Source organism: Lithobates pipiens, unplaced genomic scaffold (assembly GCF_037356315.1).
Source record: "Lithobates pipiens isolate NorthernLeopardFrog02 unplaced genomic scaffold, aLitPip1_a1.2 Scaffold_3, whole genome shotgun sequence".
NCBI lineage: Eukaryota > Metazoa > Chordata > Amphibia > Anura > Ranidae > Lithobates > Lithobates pipiens.
Window position 1 is genome coordinate 181,903,164 of NW_027507790.1, and position 18,506 is coordinate 181,921,669.

The window sequence follows — 18,506 nt, forward strand, 5'->3', positions numbered from 1 at the left end:
ACTTACAAAAATGTGAGGGGTGTACTCCCTTTGCATCACGCCCACCGGGCACTCGCATCGGCTCCGAGCACACGCTGTGCGTGCCTCCTACAGTGTACATGAGCCGACATACAGTTATGGCGGCTCGACCAGGGGAGCCGACCTGATGTAGTATAACTGCGGTGGCTGGTCAGGAACCGGTTGATTACCATAAGTAATATACAAATAATTATTAGATATTGTTTTCTAAAGGTAATTTACTATATTTTCAAAAACTGTACACAAGCAGGTGGCTTAACAGATATATTACTGAAGTTTGAAGTTATAACGTCAAACCAGTAGTTTCACAGTAAATAGATTTAAAATTATGTTATAATATATGGCATAATATATGATTTAGCGTGATTAAAAAACAGTACCTTTTTTTCAGCGGGCAGCAGATTCTCATTTTCCCTCTTAACTGTGTGAGAAAAACATGAGATTATGGGTAAATCTTATACCCATAATCCCATGCTTTTTGCTTAGAGTTAAAGAGGAAGTAAAGGCCATTTAAAAAAAAAAAAAAAAAAAAAAAGAAGCTCATTATGAATAACTTACCTGAGAACGAAGCCCCCCAAGCGGTCCTCTGTCTTCATCTTCACCGCTGCCATGTATCCTGGAGTGACTTCCGGGTCTTGCTGCTCCGGCGCTGTGATTCGCCAGAGCTGCGATGAAGTCACTCCTGCATATGCGCACGGGAGCCGACACGAGCGGCATATCTGCGGCCTGCTTAGTGCATGCCGATGTCTAAGGCGCATGCGCTGTAGACAGCGGTGCCGGTCTTTTTGTAAATATCTTCTAAACCGTGTAGGTTTAGGAGATAATTCTTGGACCTACAGGTAAGCCTTAATCTAGGCTTACCTGTAGGTCAAAGTGGTTTGTAAGGGTTTACAACCACTTTAAGAGGCATGGCCTGGAAGGGAGCATTTGTCTTTTAGACACATTACCCCTTCTATGACACTCAGGGCAGCCATCAGAAATTTTTGGGCCCCTTACACAGCTTTAGGCCTGCCCCCCCCCTCCACCCCGAGCCTGACCATGGGCCATCCTACTGAATTCGCACACTGACCACCTCACCTGTACGCACTCACCCCCCCCCCCCCCCCCACACCTGTGTGTATATATAATATACAGTGGGGATCGAAAGTTTGGGCACCCCAGGTAAAAATGTGTATTAATGTGCATAATGAAGCCAAGGAAAGATGGAAAAATCTCCAAATGGCATCAAATTACAGATTAGACATTCTTATAATATGTCAAAAAAAAGTTAGATTTTATTTCCATCATTTACACTTTCATAATTACAGAAAACAAAAAAATGGCGTCTGCAAAAGTTTGGGCACCCTGCAGAATTTATAGCATGCACTGCCCCCTTTGCAAAGCTGAGACCTGCCAGTGTCATGGATTGTTCTCAATCATCGTCTGGGAAGACCAGGTGATGTCAATCTCAAAGGTTTTAAATGGCGAGACTCATCTGACCTTGTCCCAACAATCAGCACCATGGGTTCTTCTAAGCAGTTGTCTAGAAAACTGAAACTGAAAATAGTTGACGCTCACAAAGCTGGAGAAGGCTATAAGAAGATAGCAAAGCGTTTCTAGATGTCAATATCCTCTGTTTGGAATGTAATTAAGAAATGGCAGTCATCAGGAACAGTGGAAGTTAAAGCAAGATCTGGAAGACCAAGAAAAATATCAGACAGAACAGCTCGCAGGATTGTGAGAAAAGCAATTCAAAACCCACGTTTGACTGCACGATCCCTCCAGAAAGATCTGGCAGACACTGGAGTTGTGGTACACTATTCCACTATAAAGAGATACTTGTACAAATATAGTCTTCATGGAAGAGTCATCAGAAGAAAACCTCTTCTACATCCTCACCACAAAAATCAGCGTTTGAACTTTGTAAATGAATATATAGACAAGTCTGAGGCATTTTGGAAACAAGTTCTGTGGACCGATGAGGTTAAAATAGAACTTTTTGGCCGGAATGCGCAAAGGTATGTTTGGAGAAGAAAGGGCACAGAATTTAATGAAAAGAACCTCTGTCCAACTGTTAAGCATGTGGGTGGATCAATCATGCTTTGGGGTTGTATTGCAGCCAGTGGCACAGGGAACATTTCACGAGTAGAAGGAAAAATGGATTCAATAAAATTTCAGCAAATTTTGGATGGTAACTTGATACCATCTGTGAAAAAGCTGAAGTTAAAGAGAGGATGGCTTCTACAAATGGATAATGATCCTAAACACACCTCAAAATCCACGGGGGATTACATCAAGAGGCGTAAACTGAAGGTTTTGCCATGGCCTTCACAATCTCCTGACCTCAACATTATTGAAAATCTATGGATAGACCTTAAAAGAGCAGTGCGTGACAGACAGCCCAGAAATCTCAAAGAACTGGAACACTTTTGTAGGGAAGAATGGGCAAAGTTACCTCAAACAAGAATTGAAAGACTCTTGGCTGGCTACAAAAAGCGTTTACAAGCTGTGATACTTGCCAAAGGGGGCAGTACAAGATATTAACTCTGCCCAAACTTTTGCAGACACCATTTTTTTTGTTTTCTGTAACTTTGAAAGTGTAAATGATGGAAATAAAATCTAACTTTTTTTGACATATTATAAGAATGTCTAATCTGTAATTTGATGCCATTTGGAGATTTTTCCATCTTTCCTTGGCTTCGTTATGCACATTAATACACATTTTTACCTGGGGTGCCCAAACTTTCGATCCCCACTGTAATATATATATATATATATATAGATATATATATATATCTATATATATATTATTACACATATACACACACACACTTCAGCCCCTCACATACACATGGTATACACATACACATGGTGTTTTGGCCTAGGCCAAACAAGGGATCTTGCACAACCACCAGGGACCCCACACAGCCACCAAGGGCCCGAACAGCCATTTGAGAAGGAAGGGTTGGGACAATTTTTGATGGAGGGGGCACCTGATTTTAGTCTTGCCTGGGGCAGCACAACATCAAAATACACCACTGCATACACAAATCTGTACACACACAAGGCTGTGGCCCCTCTCTGTACACCAACAGCTCCCTCCCTTTCCCTCACAGCCCCTAATTGTAAATAAGGTCTTCCTACCTAGTCCCAGGTAGTTTTCACAAATCTCACATGTTGCTGAGAAGCAAAGTACAGATCACACCAACAGTGAACATGCACATAGTAGCCCAGGGCCCCTTACACTTGTGATGGCTGTACCCCCCTGATGGCAGCCCTGATGACACTGCAATGATAGAAGAGCCTCCACACTGCAGCTTTTTTTTTTATTGGACAGCTTGTTCCAAATGGTGCTTTAACATTGGTCCAAGGCTCCAAGCTGTCCATTAAGTGCAGTGCTTCTAACAAGCTTGTATTTAAACCGGCCGCTCTGTATGTAGCTTCTGACAGGCTGCACAAGAAGCCCCGTATCTCCAGAACTATAGGTGGCAGGAGCCTCACATTTTCAGTGATGGGGTAGGACTTTAGCTACATCTCTGTGACCCCAGGTCGTCAAGCTAGGACCCTCAAAGCTTGATGTTTTTTTTTGGGGGGGGGTTCTTTTGGTATTTTTTTTATGTTCATGGCAGACAAGACTCTGCCTCACCTGCCTCCCCCAACTGCACATCCCTGATTTTGATGCAAGAAAACCCTACTGAAGTCAGAAGCAAAATTAAATAAAACCACCATAGGCTATTCAGATCTCCATTCTGGTAATAAATGGAAATATTAGGACTCAGGTGTGGCACAGGCATTAAACAACTCTACCCATGGTCCCCAAATTTTATTGAATTTATAAGGACAACCCCTCGCCTCATATGCAAGTTTACAAATAGGCAAAACCTGGTTAATTAACTCTTTACATTGGTTAAGGGGCACAACCATAGAATGTATCCACAGCAATACAAAGAGAAACTGTAAAAACTGCTTCTGATAGGAACTTAGGTCAATTTCCTCCAGTATCCCTAGCAAACACAATTTTGGATTACACACATTGGGAAGGTCAAAGTTTGTGGCTACAAGCTAGGTAGGTTTGTTTTTTTTGCCTGTGACACCATTCAAAAGAGTTATCCTCTATAATTATTTTCTGTATTTATCAGGTTATGGATTTTGCCTTAAGCAAATACAGTACTAGTACTTTTTTTTAAACTTATATTTAAAATCATTTTGTACACAACTAGGAAACAAATAAAAAAACAGTAGCATATATTCAGCACATTGTTAAAAACAGATTTAAGAGAGCACGTCATAAAATCACACAGTATAGCTGTTCACCCTGCCAGGCGCCAAAAACTCTGCCTGTGCTCCGAAAAGTTTACTTAAAATAAACGTTTTCCGCTGTTTTACCATGGAGCAGCTCCATCCGGAATGGGATCAGCTGGCTGTATACAAATCACCCGCATCTTTCAGTTAATAAAGAAATACTGTGCTGAGATAATATCACATTGAGATAATTACTGCATGGAAAAAAAAATGTTATTGAGTATATTGATCTTGTTGTGAGACCCCGGTAGGGGGCTTTAAGCAAAGGAGAAAGAGAAAGAAAATGAAAAGCAGAAAAACAGCAGGTTTGTATTTGGATGCTTATCATGCATAAAAAGTTATTACTTATCGCTGCATTTCATTTTAGGAGAGATGATGTTCTCACCATGTGGCTGGGAGAAAAAAAATTACTAAACTGGAACCCCACGGAATGTGAACATTTTTCCTGCCTACAGACTCTTAAATGATGTTTTGTGCAAATCCTTATGCAAAGGACAAAAGGAAAAAAATATGCTTGCTGTTCACCATTACCTACAACCAGAGATGCTGCATGCTACATTGGCTTATATCCCCCCCGACATAAACTTGGGAAAAACTCCATTTGGATGGTATTATTACCAAGAACATCACCACACATCTGAACAATAATAACTGGGGGGGATGGGTACAGTAAAAATACAACACTTAGGGCCCGTCACATCAATGTTTTTTCTGCATTTTTACCTTGCAAGAAAAGCACAACACACTAAAAAATGTTTCCCTTTAAAGCCTGTAGGACTATTCACACCCCTGAATTACAGGTGTGGTGCATTTAGAAAAGTCCTATATCCTGCATCTTTGCTCCAGTTTTGAAAACTGCACCAAAAACGCAGCTTCCCATTGAAAAGAATGGAAATTATGGTATAAATGCAACGCAATTTGCGTTTTTAAGTCAAATGTCCATTTTTTTCCAGGAGCAGGCAGCGGGAAAAAAAAAAACGCACCAGAAACGCACATGAAACACTGAAACAAAACAAAATCGCAGTAAAAACACATCTGCGTTTTTACCATGATTTTGCTACAGAGCACTGTGAAAGGGCCCTTCACTACCACTGTGCGCTTAAGAACGGCAGTGTGGTAAAGGCGTATTTCTGGCGTGCATTTTTTAAACAGAACTTCAGAAAACACAAGCGGCAGTCAGTACACCCTTGAAGGGCTGTAATCTCAGCTATCAGATGTCTCAAATTACAGACCCAATGTACAGAGCTGATGTAAGTGGCTCTTTACCTTCTAATCGCTGTGATGACCAATCATAACAATTACAAACACTCTAATGTGGTAAAAGAAAAAACCCAGTTATTATTTCTAACTAAAGAAAGCTCCATACAAGCTCAATTCAGAGTGTTGCATTAGCGAGTAATTTTTAGTCAAATTATCAAAGCACTGAAAAATGGCCTGGTACTGAAGGGGTATTAGACTCTAGTATTCAATTGGTTAAAGCCCCATTCTGGGCTGCTATTAAAATTTACCTATGCATTGCCCCTGCTCACTTTACCGTTTGGGTAAAATTCTTGTTTAGTCAATGGCAATGGTCTCCAAACAGCGGCCCGGGAACCAAATGTTTCCCTGTGCTTGCCTTCATCCAGCCTTTGGGGTACTATTCCTTCTGCCAATACCAACTGTGGGGCACAATTCGTCCCACTGACTCCCATCGACACCAACAATGGGGCATAATTCTTCCCACTGACACCAACAATGGTACATTACTCCTCCCACTAATAATGGGGAACCATTTGCCCCACTAATAGCAATGATGGGGGAACTATTCCTCCTCCTACTGACCAAAGGCACTATGTAATTGTTTTACTCCCATGACCACCAAGCCTAAGATATTGGTTACTCCCAACTGAAGCCAGGGCATTTTCTACTCTCACTGGCCACAGTCCAGCCCCCATAATCTGAAGGGCAATATACCTTGTTTGGAAAGGTTTGCAGACTATGGTCTAGAGCAGTGATGGCGAACCTTGGCACTCCTTATGTTTTGAAACTACATTTCCCATGATGCTCCACTACACTGCAGAGTGCATGAGCATCATGGGAAATGTAGTTCCAAAACATCTGGGGTGCCAAGGTTCGCCATCACTGGTCTAGAGGGATAGGAATAAGGAGAAACTTGTACCTTATATAACCAATCCACGGAAGTCATTTCTATTCATTGATGGCCTAGTTGCAACTCCCCTTTATCCTCATGTACAGTGCAAGACTAGATATAATCACAACAATGTGATCACCACCAATAATACACTATGGCCCAGCTGCACATAGACTAGGCAAAAGCAGCTGGTGGCCTGGACAAGAAAAAAAAAGGAACGTGAAAGAGGTTGTAAACCTCTGTTTACAAGTTGTACCTATAGGTAAGCCTATAAACAAGGCTTACCTAACGGTACAATCATTCAATTTTTTTCTCGGTTTAGGAGATATTTACTTTGTACCGCACCAATGTCATTGGCACATGCGCTGTAAAGAAACGCCCCTCCGTGCCGTTTCATCACTAGTGAGTGCCGTAACTGGCGGCTCCCCCACGCAGATGCGGGAGTGACGCCACGTGACTGGCCAGTCACAGAGCCAGAGTCCATGGCCCCAGAAGGAAGACGGGTGAACATGGTTGCAGGTGTCACATAATGTGCTAGTAAAATACATCAGGGTTTACTTCCACTTCAACACCTCTGAAGAATGACTTCTTAGGATTACAAGAAAATGCAGCTGCTAATAGGTACATTTAACACACACAAAAAAAAAAATTACCCATTTGCCCACGAGGTTATGAAAGAGATAACCTGTAAAGTGTTATCCAAAGCAAGATAATTGTATTTGTTTTGTATAAAAGTGGTAAGGTTTTTTTTTTTTGTCCATATCCTTATTAGGAAGATTCACCCTATTTATCCTGGTGTCCTTTTTTGGGAATGAAAGTGAGGGATCTCCCTTACCACGACCTCTGAATGAAACATCAATGACTTTAAACCACTTTCTACTCTATTCAAAAAGGTTTCGGCCCTAAAAATACTTTGAGCCCCAGCTAGAGGTTTAAAGAGCTTCTGTATCCTCTCACTACCTTTCTGACCATTGTGCACAAACAAAATGACTGTCCCTAGTTTTCAATTCTATGGTGCCCAAGCTTTTTGCCTTGTCTCTGAAAATTGTCTTCTAGCCCAATCAAAGCATCAGCATCATCTGTAAATTTATTTAAATATAGGTAAAACCCTAACCAGGCTATATGGCACTTGAGGACAAATACCCTCTTCCTTCAGTAAGGAGCTCTGATACACAACTCCTATTACCCTACAAGGTGTATAGACTATGCTCTGGGTCCAATGGGAAAAGCGTATTATAATGGTTCAAGGTTGATATTTTTCAAATAACACAGGGCTCCAGTTCTGTCATCCTATGTGAAACTGTCACTACTCACTGTATGGGGCAAAGGGAACAATTATTTCATAGGCACTCAATGCAGAAGCAGATCTAGCACCTGTGTAAAAAATCTTAAAACTGTGATAAGGTGTCCATATATGGAAGGAATCCTAATGAACAATGACTACAGTGTCAGCACCCACAGACTCCAGTTTGTACTTACTGTAACAGCACAGCATGAAGCAAAATTGTGATAACTTGTATGTAAATCCTATCCTAGGAGCAATCAGAACCTCCCTCCGCACTCACAAGATCCCACCACCCCCAATTGCCCCCCCCCCCCCCCACACACCACACAAACAGAACCTAATAAAGATGGTAAACATATTTTATTTTACTTATTTAAGGATGTCCATGAAAAATGAATGCAAGCAATTAAAGCCCTTGTAATGAGAACCTATATATGATGAACAAGTTTCAATAGCTTGGTATGATTTCAAATGGTTGTACACCTCAAAACATGGAATATGAACAAAGCATATCCCGTTACAGTGAGTACTTATTTCAATCCAGAGCACTAAGTGTCATTTTTGTCTGCTGGTTTGTTCCTTTGTCCCTCTGCTATCAGCATGAGTCACTTCTGACAAGTTTTCAAGGCGACAGGGGAGGGACCTTTAGCCTCATCTGTTCATGGGGTGTGTTGTGAAGGGGAGGGGGTCTCTTTTCTTCAATCAGCTCTCACAGCTCTCTTCACTGAGCTCTGTAGAATGTAATATCAGCTCTCCGCCCCCTTTTCTCTGAACTCAGAAAACTCATCAATTCAGAACTTTGAATGGATGTAGAGAAGAGAGGACCGCAGATAAACAAGTACAACTTATATTGGAGGATTGCTTTTACCTCTGTGTATCACCTGAGGATAGTCCTTTCACTGGGTATAAGGGTTTAAAACCACTTTAAGATTAATGTTTACTTCAGAGTCTGAAAGCACAGGATTGGGGACAAAGTCTACTACAACATAGACTGCATACATGGGACCCTTTGAGACTTTTTTGTGTGACAACAAAACCTCAACACTTAGACAATAAAAAAAGTCCAGGAAATGACCACTTTAAATCGTACTATTGGTTTAGGCTATATGCAACAGTATGTTATAAATTGATGTTCTGTCTTGAAACACTAAGCTTGTATCAATAAGCAGAAAGCTGTGAAAGTAAAACAGCAAATTAAAGTGCTTGTAAACTCTCCCCCACAACTTTGTCCCATGTAAATCAGCATAAAAATCCCTAATGAACACTGCTTGTAGATATCTCCTTACTTGCTTAGTATTGTTGTAATCCTTTTTTTTCTTTAGAATTACGTCACTGAGCATGCCCAGATCTCCCCTGATTTACAGCACTCTCTATCTGTTATCAGGACTTCCTACAGCACACTGCTGAAATCCCAGGAGACTGCAGAATCATTCAGAGCTTCATTCTACACACCATGTGACATCACATGCAGTGTAAACCTGACCATTACTGCAGTCTTATCAGCTGAAGATGATAAGACTGATAAAGGCAAACATTAGACAATTGGTAAAAGTAAATACTATGAAATAAAACAAGTCAGCTATAAACAGGGAAGCAGGGTTGCCATAGAAATGTTGGATTGAGAAGGAGGCTTGGTTAACAGTACAGGAAGTGCTCAATGTAAGGGCAGAAATACACTCCACTGTGGACTCAGAAAAAAATACTTAAGATGGCGCTGCCTAACCTCTGGAAACAAGTTTTTTTAAAAGTTTCTTTAAACAGTAATATGTGATTTGAGCTAGATTACAGTGGCTATAGTTTGATAATTACTTTGTAGGTTCTGTATATAATTGTATTCTATTTTATATGTATTGCACGATGCCCTCACTGTGCACACGGCACTAACAATGAGACGATCCGGGAATTTCTGATAATCAGCCGCCTGAGGTAAGCCTTTTGCTTACATTTGAGTTATCAGACTTCCTTGATCGGTAAGGCATTTTCGGGACAAAGGGTACCTATTTTACTCCCCTTAATTGAACTGTATTGATTGGTGGTTATATGTTATGTTGTCACTATCTACTGTCCATTGGAGTGTTATAGAGAAAGGGAAGAATAGTGCTGTTCACAGGTATATGTAGTACATCTGCTAGATAAAGTAGTTTAGAGGCAAAAGGGTATAGGCACACGTAGAGAAGACTGGCCAGCCATTATGGGCATTAAAGTAAGGGAATGATGGGTAAGAGACCCTCAAAAATGCCCAGCGCAAGAGGAGCGCTATATATGAACCGAAGGTGAGGTTCCGCCTATACTAAGCACCTAGTTTAATGGTTAAAGTGGACAGGGATCCACAAAGGGTAAGTTATTAATTTGGAACCACTAATCAATATGAGGATAGGAGTTGCCTATCATCAAAATAACCATTTCACTTATTATAATGGACTAAATGAAAAGAAGCATCAGAGTGGGAGAGTTTACTTCCTCTTTAATCTCTGTTCCATTGAGTTGTAATTTGATAGAATACGATTTGTTGAAGGTATAATTATTCAAGTTATAAAAAAATTTTATTTTTATAAATGTTAATTGTACATAATTTGAAAAGTGCAAATACAGTGGCTTGAAAAAGTATTCACACCCCTTGAACATTTTCCACATTTTATCATGTTACAACCAAAACGTAAATTAATTTTATTGGGATTTTATGCAACAGAACAACACAAAGTGGCACATAACTGAAGTGGAAGGAAAATGATAAATGGTTTTCAATTTTTTTTACAAATAAAGATCTGAAAAGTGTGGCGTGCATTTGTATTCAGCCCCCGAGTCAATACTTGAACCACCTTTCACTGCAATTACAGCTGCAAGTCTTTTTAGGGATGTCTACCAGCTTTGCACATTTAGAGAGTGATATTTTTGCCCATTCTTCTTTGAAAAATAGCTGTCAGATTGGATGGAGAGCATCTGAACAGCCATTTTCAAGTCTTGCCACAGAATCACAATTGGATTTAGGTCTAGACTTTGACTGGGCCATTCTAGCACTGAATATGCTTTGATCTAAACCATTCAATTGTAACTCTGGCTGTATGTTTAGGTTATTGTCCTGATGGAAGGTGAACCTCTGTCCCAGTCGCAAGTCTTTTGATGAATGCCTTGTATTTGGCTCCATCCATCTTCCCACCAACCCTGACCAGCTTCTCTGTCCCTTCTGAAGAAAAGCATCTCCACAACATGATGCTGCCATCACCATATTTCACAGTGGGAATGGTGTGTTCAGGATGATGTGCAGTGTTAGTTTTATGCCACACACAGAGTTGAGCTTTTAGACCAAAAGGCTCAAATTTTGGTCTCATCTGACCAGAGTACCTTCTACCACATTTGCTGTGCCACCCACGTCTACTCACAAAAAGAAAACTTCTTATGGCTTTCATTTAACAAAGGCTTTCTTCTTGCCACTCTTCCATAAAAGCCAGATTTGTGGACTGCATGACTAATAGTTGTCCTGTGGACAGATTCTCCAGAGTTATGGGTCCTTTGGCTGCTTCTCTGATTAATGCTCTCTTTTTCCCGGCCTGTCAGTTTTAGGTGGACGGCCATGTCTTGGTAGGTTTACAGTTGTGCCATACCTCTTTCCATTTTTGGATGATGGATTGAACAGTGCTACATGAGATGTTTAAAGCTTCAGATATTTTTTTTAGAACCTAACCCTGCTTTAAACGTCTCTATAACTTTATCCCTGACCTGTCTGGTGTGTTACTTGGCCTTAACGATGCTGTTTGTTCACTATGGTTCTCTAGCAAATCTCTGGGGGCTTCAAAGAAAACCTGTATTTATACTGTGAATAAATTACAAACAGGTGGACTCTATTTACAAATTAGGTGACTTCTGAAGACACTAGATTTTAGTTAGGACTATCAGAGTAAGATTCAAACATCACCATAGGTCCCAAATTTCATGGATTTTTTGGGGATAGTTTCTTTTCCTTTATCTATAACTTTTTCATAAGGATAATATGGTCAACCATTAATTTTCAGTGGGATACAATAGTAAAAAGCCATGAATTTTCTCATACTAGTATAGTGTGGTGATATTCTTCATCTAGTATACCAAATACTTGCCTGCTTTTTAAGGACATATTCATCTTCTCCTGATGTCTTCATCCGTTCTACCTTTTCTTCTTGCTGTTTGGCTTCTTTTTCATACATAACTTTATCTTTAAACAATCTGTAAATGAGAGGGGCACTTATTAGATTTTATGTAAAGAATACTGCATTGAGAGAAATCTGCCTATGCAAGGCCCACCTTTACAAGATATGCGTGAAATGCTTCTGCAAATTCACTATTTTAAGACAGTAAAAATAACAAACAAGGAAAGGATGCCTACCAAGTAAACTATAAATGAATGCAACATTTAAATCCTGTTGTAGACGGCCTTTCCTTCTTTAAAGTAGATCATCAAATTATTAAATCACATAAGTAATGTAGGCTGCTCATAACAATGAGACTTGGCTCTGTTTCTCCAAAGCCTCAGGAGCACTTTGCAAATACCAATATTGTCGGTTTTGCCATTTTGCTTTGCATTGGAACTTTCTTAGACAATGAGACACTACTTTTTCTGCAGCTAAAAGGATAAGTTCACTTTAGTAACAAAAAATAATAAATGCACATTAAAAATATGTAAATTGTTTCTTCCTTAGGAGCCTGCAGAGCATTGAATCCTTGATCAGCAGATTGCGGGTGCAATGTCAGGCTCCTGCAGAATCTCTTTGCATCTGTCTGCGCATACCTCCCATATGGGAAGACATGTACTGAAGAGCAGGAAGAGTCAAACTACAAGGGCGCTCACCGGCGCCCTCACAGTTCATTACACACTATAAGCCGTTACTCTTCAGAGGGCCAACAAGCCCCCATGGAAGCAGAGCTCCTCCTCTTCCAAATAGAGAACCTAACTTCTACATTACACAACACAGAGTTAAATTTCAGAACGACATGAATGCACTGATTATACTTTAAAATCACAGACAAAGAATGTCACAAACACTTGGACCTGACGGACAAAGCCAGATAGCCAAGATGCCTAGAACAATTACCCTCTCTCTCTATATCTAGCTATCTACCCATCTATCCAGACCTAGCTATCTACCCATCTATCCAGACCTAGTTATCTACCCATCTATCCAGACCTAGTTATCTACCCATCTATCCAGACCTAGCCATCTACCCATCTATCCAGACCTAGCTATTTTTTCCTATCTTCCACTCTCTCTCTACCTCTATCCATATCAGTGATGGTGAACCTACGGCATGCGTGCCACAGCTGGCACGTCAAGCTCTCTGTCAGCACGCCAGGAGAATACCCCAGCCAGGCAGTCACTTGACAGTGCAGGCATGGAGGAGTCGAGTGCATGTGTCAGGTAGGCATGCCTCAGGTAGTACTTCGGATCATGTGATATTTCAGTTTCTCTTTTTTAATAAATATGCAAAAATGTCAACAAATCTGTGTTTTCCTGTCAATATGGGGTGCTGTGTGTACATTAATGAGGAAAAAAAATGAACTTAAATGATGTTAGAAAATGGCTGCAATATAACTAAGAGTGAAAAATGTGAGGGGGTCTGAACACTTTCTGTCCTCACTGTGTGTGTGTGTGTGTGTGTGTAATATATAGATATATAGATATAGATCCATCTTTCAGCTACATGTGAGGTGGGCGGTAATGTAAACACGCTGGACGGAGCCAGGTGGAGCTGTGCAAGCCGAGGATATTACTGAAATATGCCTGTATTTGACTTCTGAATTGTGAGTGGTAAATTTTACTCTTAATAAATACATTTTATGAATGATCTGCACTATGTTTTTTTTCCTTTTGCCTCTTACATATATGACACTAGGCTGAGAGCTGCAAACTGGAATTTGATCTGTCAGTGGAAGCAGTGCCACTTTTACACTGCAAAGGCACATGCTGACCTCCTTTAGGTAGTGGGGTCCAGCCAAGCAGGTGAGAAGACACCCTATACAGTAGGTGGGGTGAAGGGCACTGTGGTGAACAAAAGGTTGATACATACAGGATTTTTTTTTTTTGTGTATGGGATTACACGATTCACAGATTTTATACACATATATTTTTATGGACTGGCACTGAAAGATGGACTCACTTTGAGTATATTATATATATATATAAAAATATATTTATCACCAATGAACTTTATATAATCTATGCACTTAATGTATTGATGGAGAGAGCTGCACTCTTGAAGGTAGTACACTATCCTTTCTGGACCTCGCCCCCTCAGGGAGCGTACTATTCCGGACATCGCCCTGGAGTAGACCAACCTACACTCACTATCCACTTCCCCCAAACTTTCCCTATACTCAGGCCTGCCTTAAAGTGATTGTAAACTATCACTTTGTAAAACCCCCCATTCAGTTTAAAATAGAAACATTTTTTGTATAAAAATATGAAAAAAAAAAAAAAGGGGAAAAAATGTATTTATATTGTACCGTATATACTCGAGTATAGGCCGACCCGAATATAAGCCGAGGCCCCCAATTTACCCCCAAAAAAACTGGCAAACTTATTGACTCGTGTATAAGCCGAGGGTGAGACATGCCTGTCCATCCCTGTGTGTGTGTCCGTCCATCCCTGTGTGTCCGTCCATCCCTGTGTGTCCGTCCATCCCTGTGTGTCCGTCCATCCATCCCTGTGTGTGTGTGTGTCCATCCATCCATCCATCCCTGTGTGTGTGTGTGTCTCCATCCATCCATCCATCCATCCCTGTGTGTGTGTGTCTCCATCCATCCATCCATCCATCCATCCCTGTGTGTGTGTGTCTCCATCCATCCATCCATCCATCCCTGTGTGTGTGTGTATCCATCCATCCCTGTGTGTGTGTGTGTCTCCATCCATCCATCCATCCGTGTGTGTGTGTCTCCATCCGTGTGTGTGTGTGTGTGTGTGTGTGTGTGTGTGTGTGTGTGTGTGTGTGTGTGTGTGTGTGTGTGTGTGTGTCCAGCCTACCTGTGTCCCGAGCCTTTGTCCCGAGCCTCCGTCCCGTGTCGTGCCTTGCCTTCGTCCCGTCCCGTCCCGTGCCTTGCCTTGCCTCCGTCCCGTGCCCTCTTCGTCGGCGGCCATTGTAAAATTCAAAAGCCGCGCCTCCTCCTTCGCCTGTGATAGGCGGAACACTGAATTTCCCAGCAGCCTGTGTTCCGCCTATCACGGACGTCGTATCATCCTCGTCCGTAGTACGAGGATGAGAAGATGCCCGTGATAGGCGGAACACAGGCTGCTGGGAAATTCAGTGTTCCGCCTATCACAGGCGAAGGCGGAGCCGGAGGCGCGGCTTTTGAATCAGAATGGCCGCTGTCTGTCTGCTCGACACGCTGATCGAGCGGGCAGACAGCGATGACTCGAGTATAAGCCGAGGGGGGCACTTTCAGCCTCAAAAAAGAGGCTGAAAATCTCGGCTTATACTCGAGTATATACGGTAAGTGATTACATCCCTTCTGTTCTCAGCGGCATAAGAGCTGATGGGGGGGGGGGGGAGAAGAGCAGTACACTGAGACACTGAGCTTCCCAGTAAATGGCTGTGAGGGGGGTGACAGGACAAGTCTAATCCTTTGAGGAGAGCACAATAAGTTCCAAGCACAACTAGAAAACTGACCATGGTGTGCTCTCCTGCTTAGTGTGGTTGGTTTTTAATAGGAGAGCAGAGGGACTGGCAGGAACACTAGGGATTTCACATAAAGGAAGCAATACGAAGACAACAGGATACTTTCTCATACAAGTACATGGTACAGTAGGCACATATCAGGAATATAAAGTGTTGGGGTAACAAACACTTTAATCCGCCCTATAAACATTTTTAAATTTAGGACTTCATCTCTTTTTATACTTAGTGGTTGGTCGGAAACCCATGTTGGGTGTACAGATTGGTGTAAAAAGATTGTTTGTATGCTATTTTTTTTTTTCCAATCAGTTTTTGTGATGGAACTGACAACGCTCGTGTGAAAGGACCCCAACTGTTACAAATACAGAGAGGAAAGTTGGATGGAATGAGTATTTTCATCAACTGCTCTGACTATCCAGCCCACTGGCTCAAGTGAAGAAGTGAAGGCACCCAACCTGAGATGAAGCTCTTTTCTTTGTCACAAGGTCAACATCAAATGAACACGATATGTCTGAATGCACAAAACTAAAGCTGACAAGGCTTCATTGTTAATATCACATCTCTACTCCAAAATAAAACAAATAAGAACAAAAATAAATACAAAACCAGACGATTCCTGCTTATACGATCATGAAGAAATGACTACTGGCAGACAGAATGACCTGACACAACTGGACGACCATTTGAGAAAAAATTATTTTACGCCTTGTTAAATCAGTCAAGTTTCCTCCATTAGTGTTTGATCACTGGCAATGGAAGTTTATGCCTCCTCAAATCTGAGAAAGACATTCAGGAGATAGTAGAGAGAATTCACAATGATGGACTGACACTTAACTATCGACTTTAGGGGCCTCTGTTATTTAACAAAAAAGCTAAGTTAAAATACAAAAATAATACACTATTCAGATCATTGTGACCAAGGTTTGTTGTGCGTGTTTTCTTATAGCAAGTTTGATGGGAAATTACAGAGACGACACGATCATTAACCCAAATTTCATAAGTCAATGGGGAAAAAGGTTTAAAAAAAAAAAAAAAAGGTCAATTAAATACAAAAGAACATTTAATGTTTATTGATCTCCTACAATCAGCAAGTTCTGTGTCAGCATATGAATTTATTGACTTCTTTTGCTGGTTCTTCCTCTCTACTTCTGAGCTCTGCTGTACAGGGACTGTTAAAGAGACCAATGCGGAGACAATATAAGGGCCCTGCTTGGGGTTAACTCAAAGTTAACTAAGGGCTAATAAAAAGGTTTAATAGGAATATATTTTATGTAAATTAAATGAATGGATGTGTCAGCTCTCCTCCCTTCCCTCTACCCTTCGGGGGCCCGCTATGCCGGTCCCAGGCCCGCAGATGGGCAAGCAGAGCGCAGGGTGACTTTACCCTCTGAGCCACCTGAACGCTTCCACCTGACAAGTGAGCACTGCCGATTGCCCGCAGCAGGGCTAAATGTAGAAGAAAACTACCTGCCCAGTGCCGTAACTGCATGTTCAGGCATTGGGCGATATAAATATGTACCCTTGCAACAGTGAATGGGCTGACAAAGGCACGGGCACCAGGATACAACGTCTAGTCGCCCTTGGTGACCTGGAACTTGTAAATGGCTACTGCAATTGTCATTTTACATAGGAGAGGCTGCTGTTTGACAGAAACTTCTGCTGTGTACTACAAATCAATTACCAGGTTTTGATTTGACAGCCAGTTAATTTCCGGTAATAGTGGAAGGAGGGGGAGAGAAGATGGACACAAGAGATGCATCTTGGGGAAAAAAAAAAAAAAAACGAAAAAACAAACAAACTGCTGGGGTTTTTTTTTTTAGGACATTTCTTCAACTGGTTAAATTATTCTGAGAATACCTGTTCGGTGTGCATACCCCAGGCTATAGGCCACAGTAAGTCACCAATGTCCATTTTAACTAGATGCACCTCAACAGCAATGGGTTTAATGGAAGCATAGAATATTGTGTAGGGACAGCTAAGAGAGCCACAGGTATTTTGGCAAGTCCAGTAACACTACAAAAATATGCTCTCACCTTTTCTTTATACATATCATGGACATTCCAATAACCCCTTTAGAGATCTGCATCTATTTCAGAATTATAAACTGCCTTCAGAGTTGGGTCCAGCACTTGCCCAATAATTCTATGCTTGTATGAAGTTTACGGGGGGGGGGGGATACTGAAAGCACAGAGCTGAAAAGGATCACAAGCCATGTTAGTCTGCCATATTGTTGTGTACATAGTATCACAATATGGCCCAATGCTCCGGGGGCACCAATTTTTTTGCATAGGTTTATTTACATTAGTTAAAGTTAGTCCCTCAAAAATATATATTTAGGGGGTCGTGGTAAAAAAAAAATATTTGGAAAAGGTTTTATATTTACCACACATGCGGCTTTCGTATCTAGCTAGCATCTAAAAGCTGTGGTTCTTAAAAGCAGTGGTAAACTGTGATTGGTTAAAAAACCCACAAACCCCCCCCCCCCAAAAAAACCCACCTATAAGGCAATTGTATAATGTGCTAGTATGCATAGCATACTAGCACATTATGGAATACTTTGCTTAGAAGGAAATCCTCCTGAGACACCCGGTTCCCACTGAAAGGGCTGACATCTTCCCACGGTCTTTCTTCCAGGTTTGCACTCTCCAGCTGTGCGATTGGCCAGAAACATGATGACGTCACTCCCTGCGAGGTAGCCCTCGATTTCAGCATGAATTTCCAGCAAGGTATGCCAGACCTTCAGAGCGCATATCTTCTAAATGGTGTACGCTTAGGAGATATTAATTTTACCTACAGATAAGCATCATTATGGTCTTACCTGAAAGTAAAACTAACAAAGCGGACTTTACTCCACTTTAAAGTATAAGTCCACCGTTCAGTAACATGTTACATCTACATTAAGGGTGTAACATGTAACTTGTTACAAAAGCAACTGCCCAAACCCTGACCCCAATATCCAGTTATGACAGCAGGCGGGGATCCTCTACCCACATTCACTATCACAATTCAAAAGCAGCAAGGCCATGCAAGGTTATTCCCACACAGCCATGTCCATCCATTCAGAGTTCTGTGAATGAACTACAAGTACTATATTCCACAGCGGTAGATGACTTGTAGTTCTCAATGAACTACGAGAGCGCTGGTGAGCAC

General features: G+C 41.4%; 1 protein-coding gene across 1 annotated transcript in view; it reads right to left on the bottom strand.

Annotated features, from left to right (window-relative positions):
* The window catches only part of TBCA (tubulin folding cofactor A), a 91,918-nt gene that overhangs the window by 16,461 nt on the left and 56,951 nt on the right, over positions 1-18,506 (bottom strand). The window contains exon 2 of the mRNA XM_077462587.1: positions 11,810-11,915. Coding sequence (XP_077318713.1) covers positions 11,810-11,915 — 106 coding nt within the window. The remainder of the gene's footprint in view (positions 1-11,809; positions 11,916-18,506) is intronic.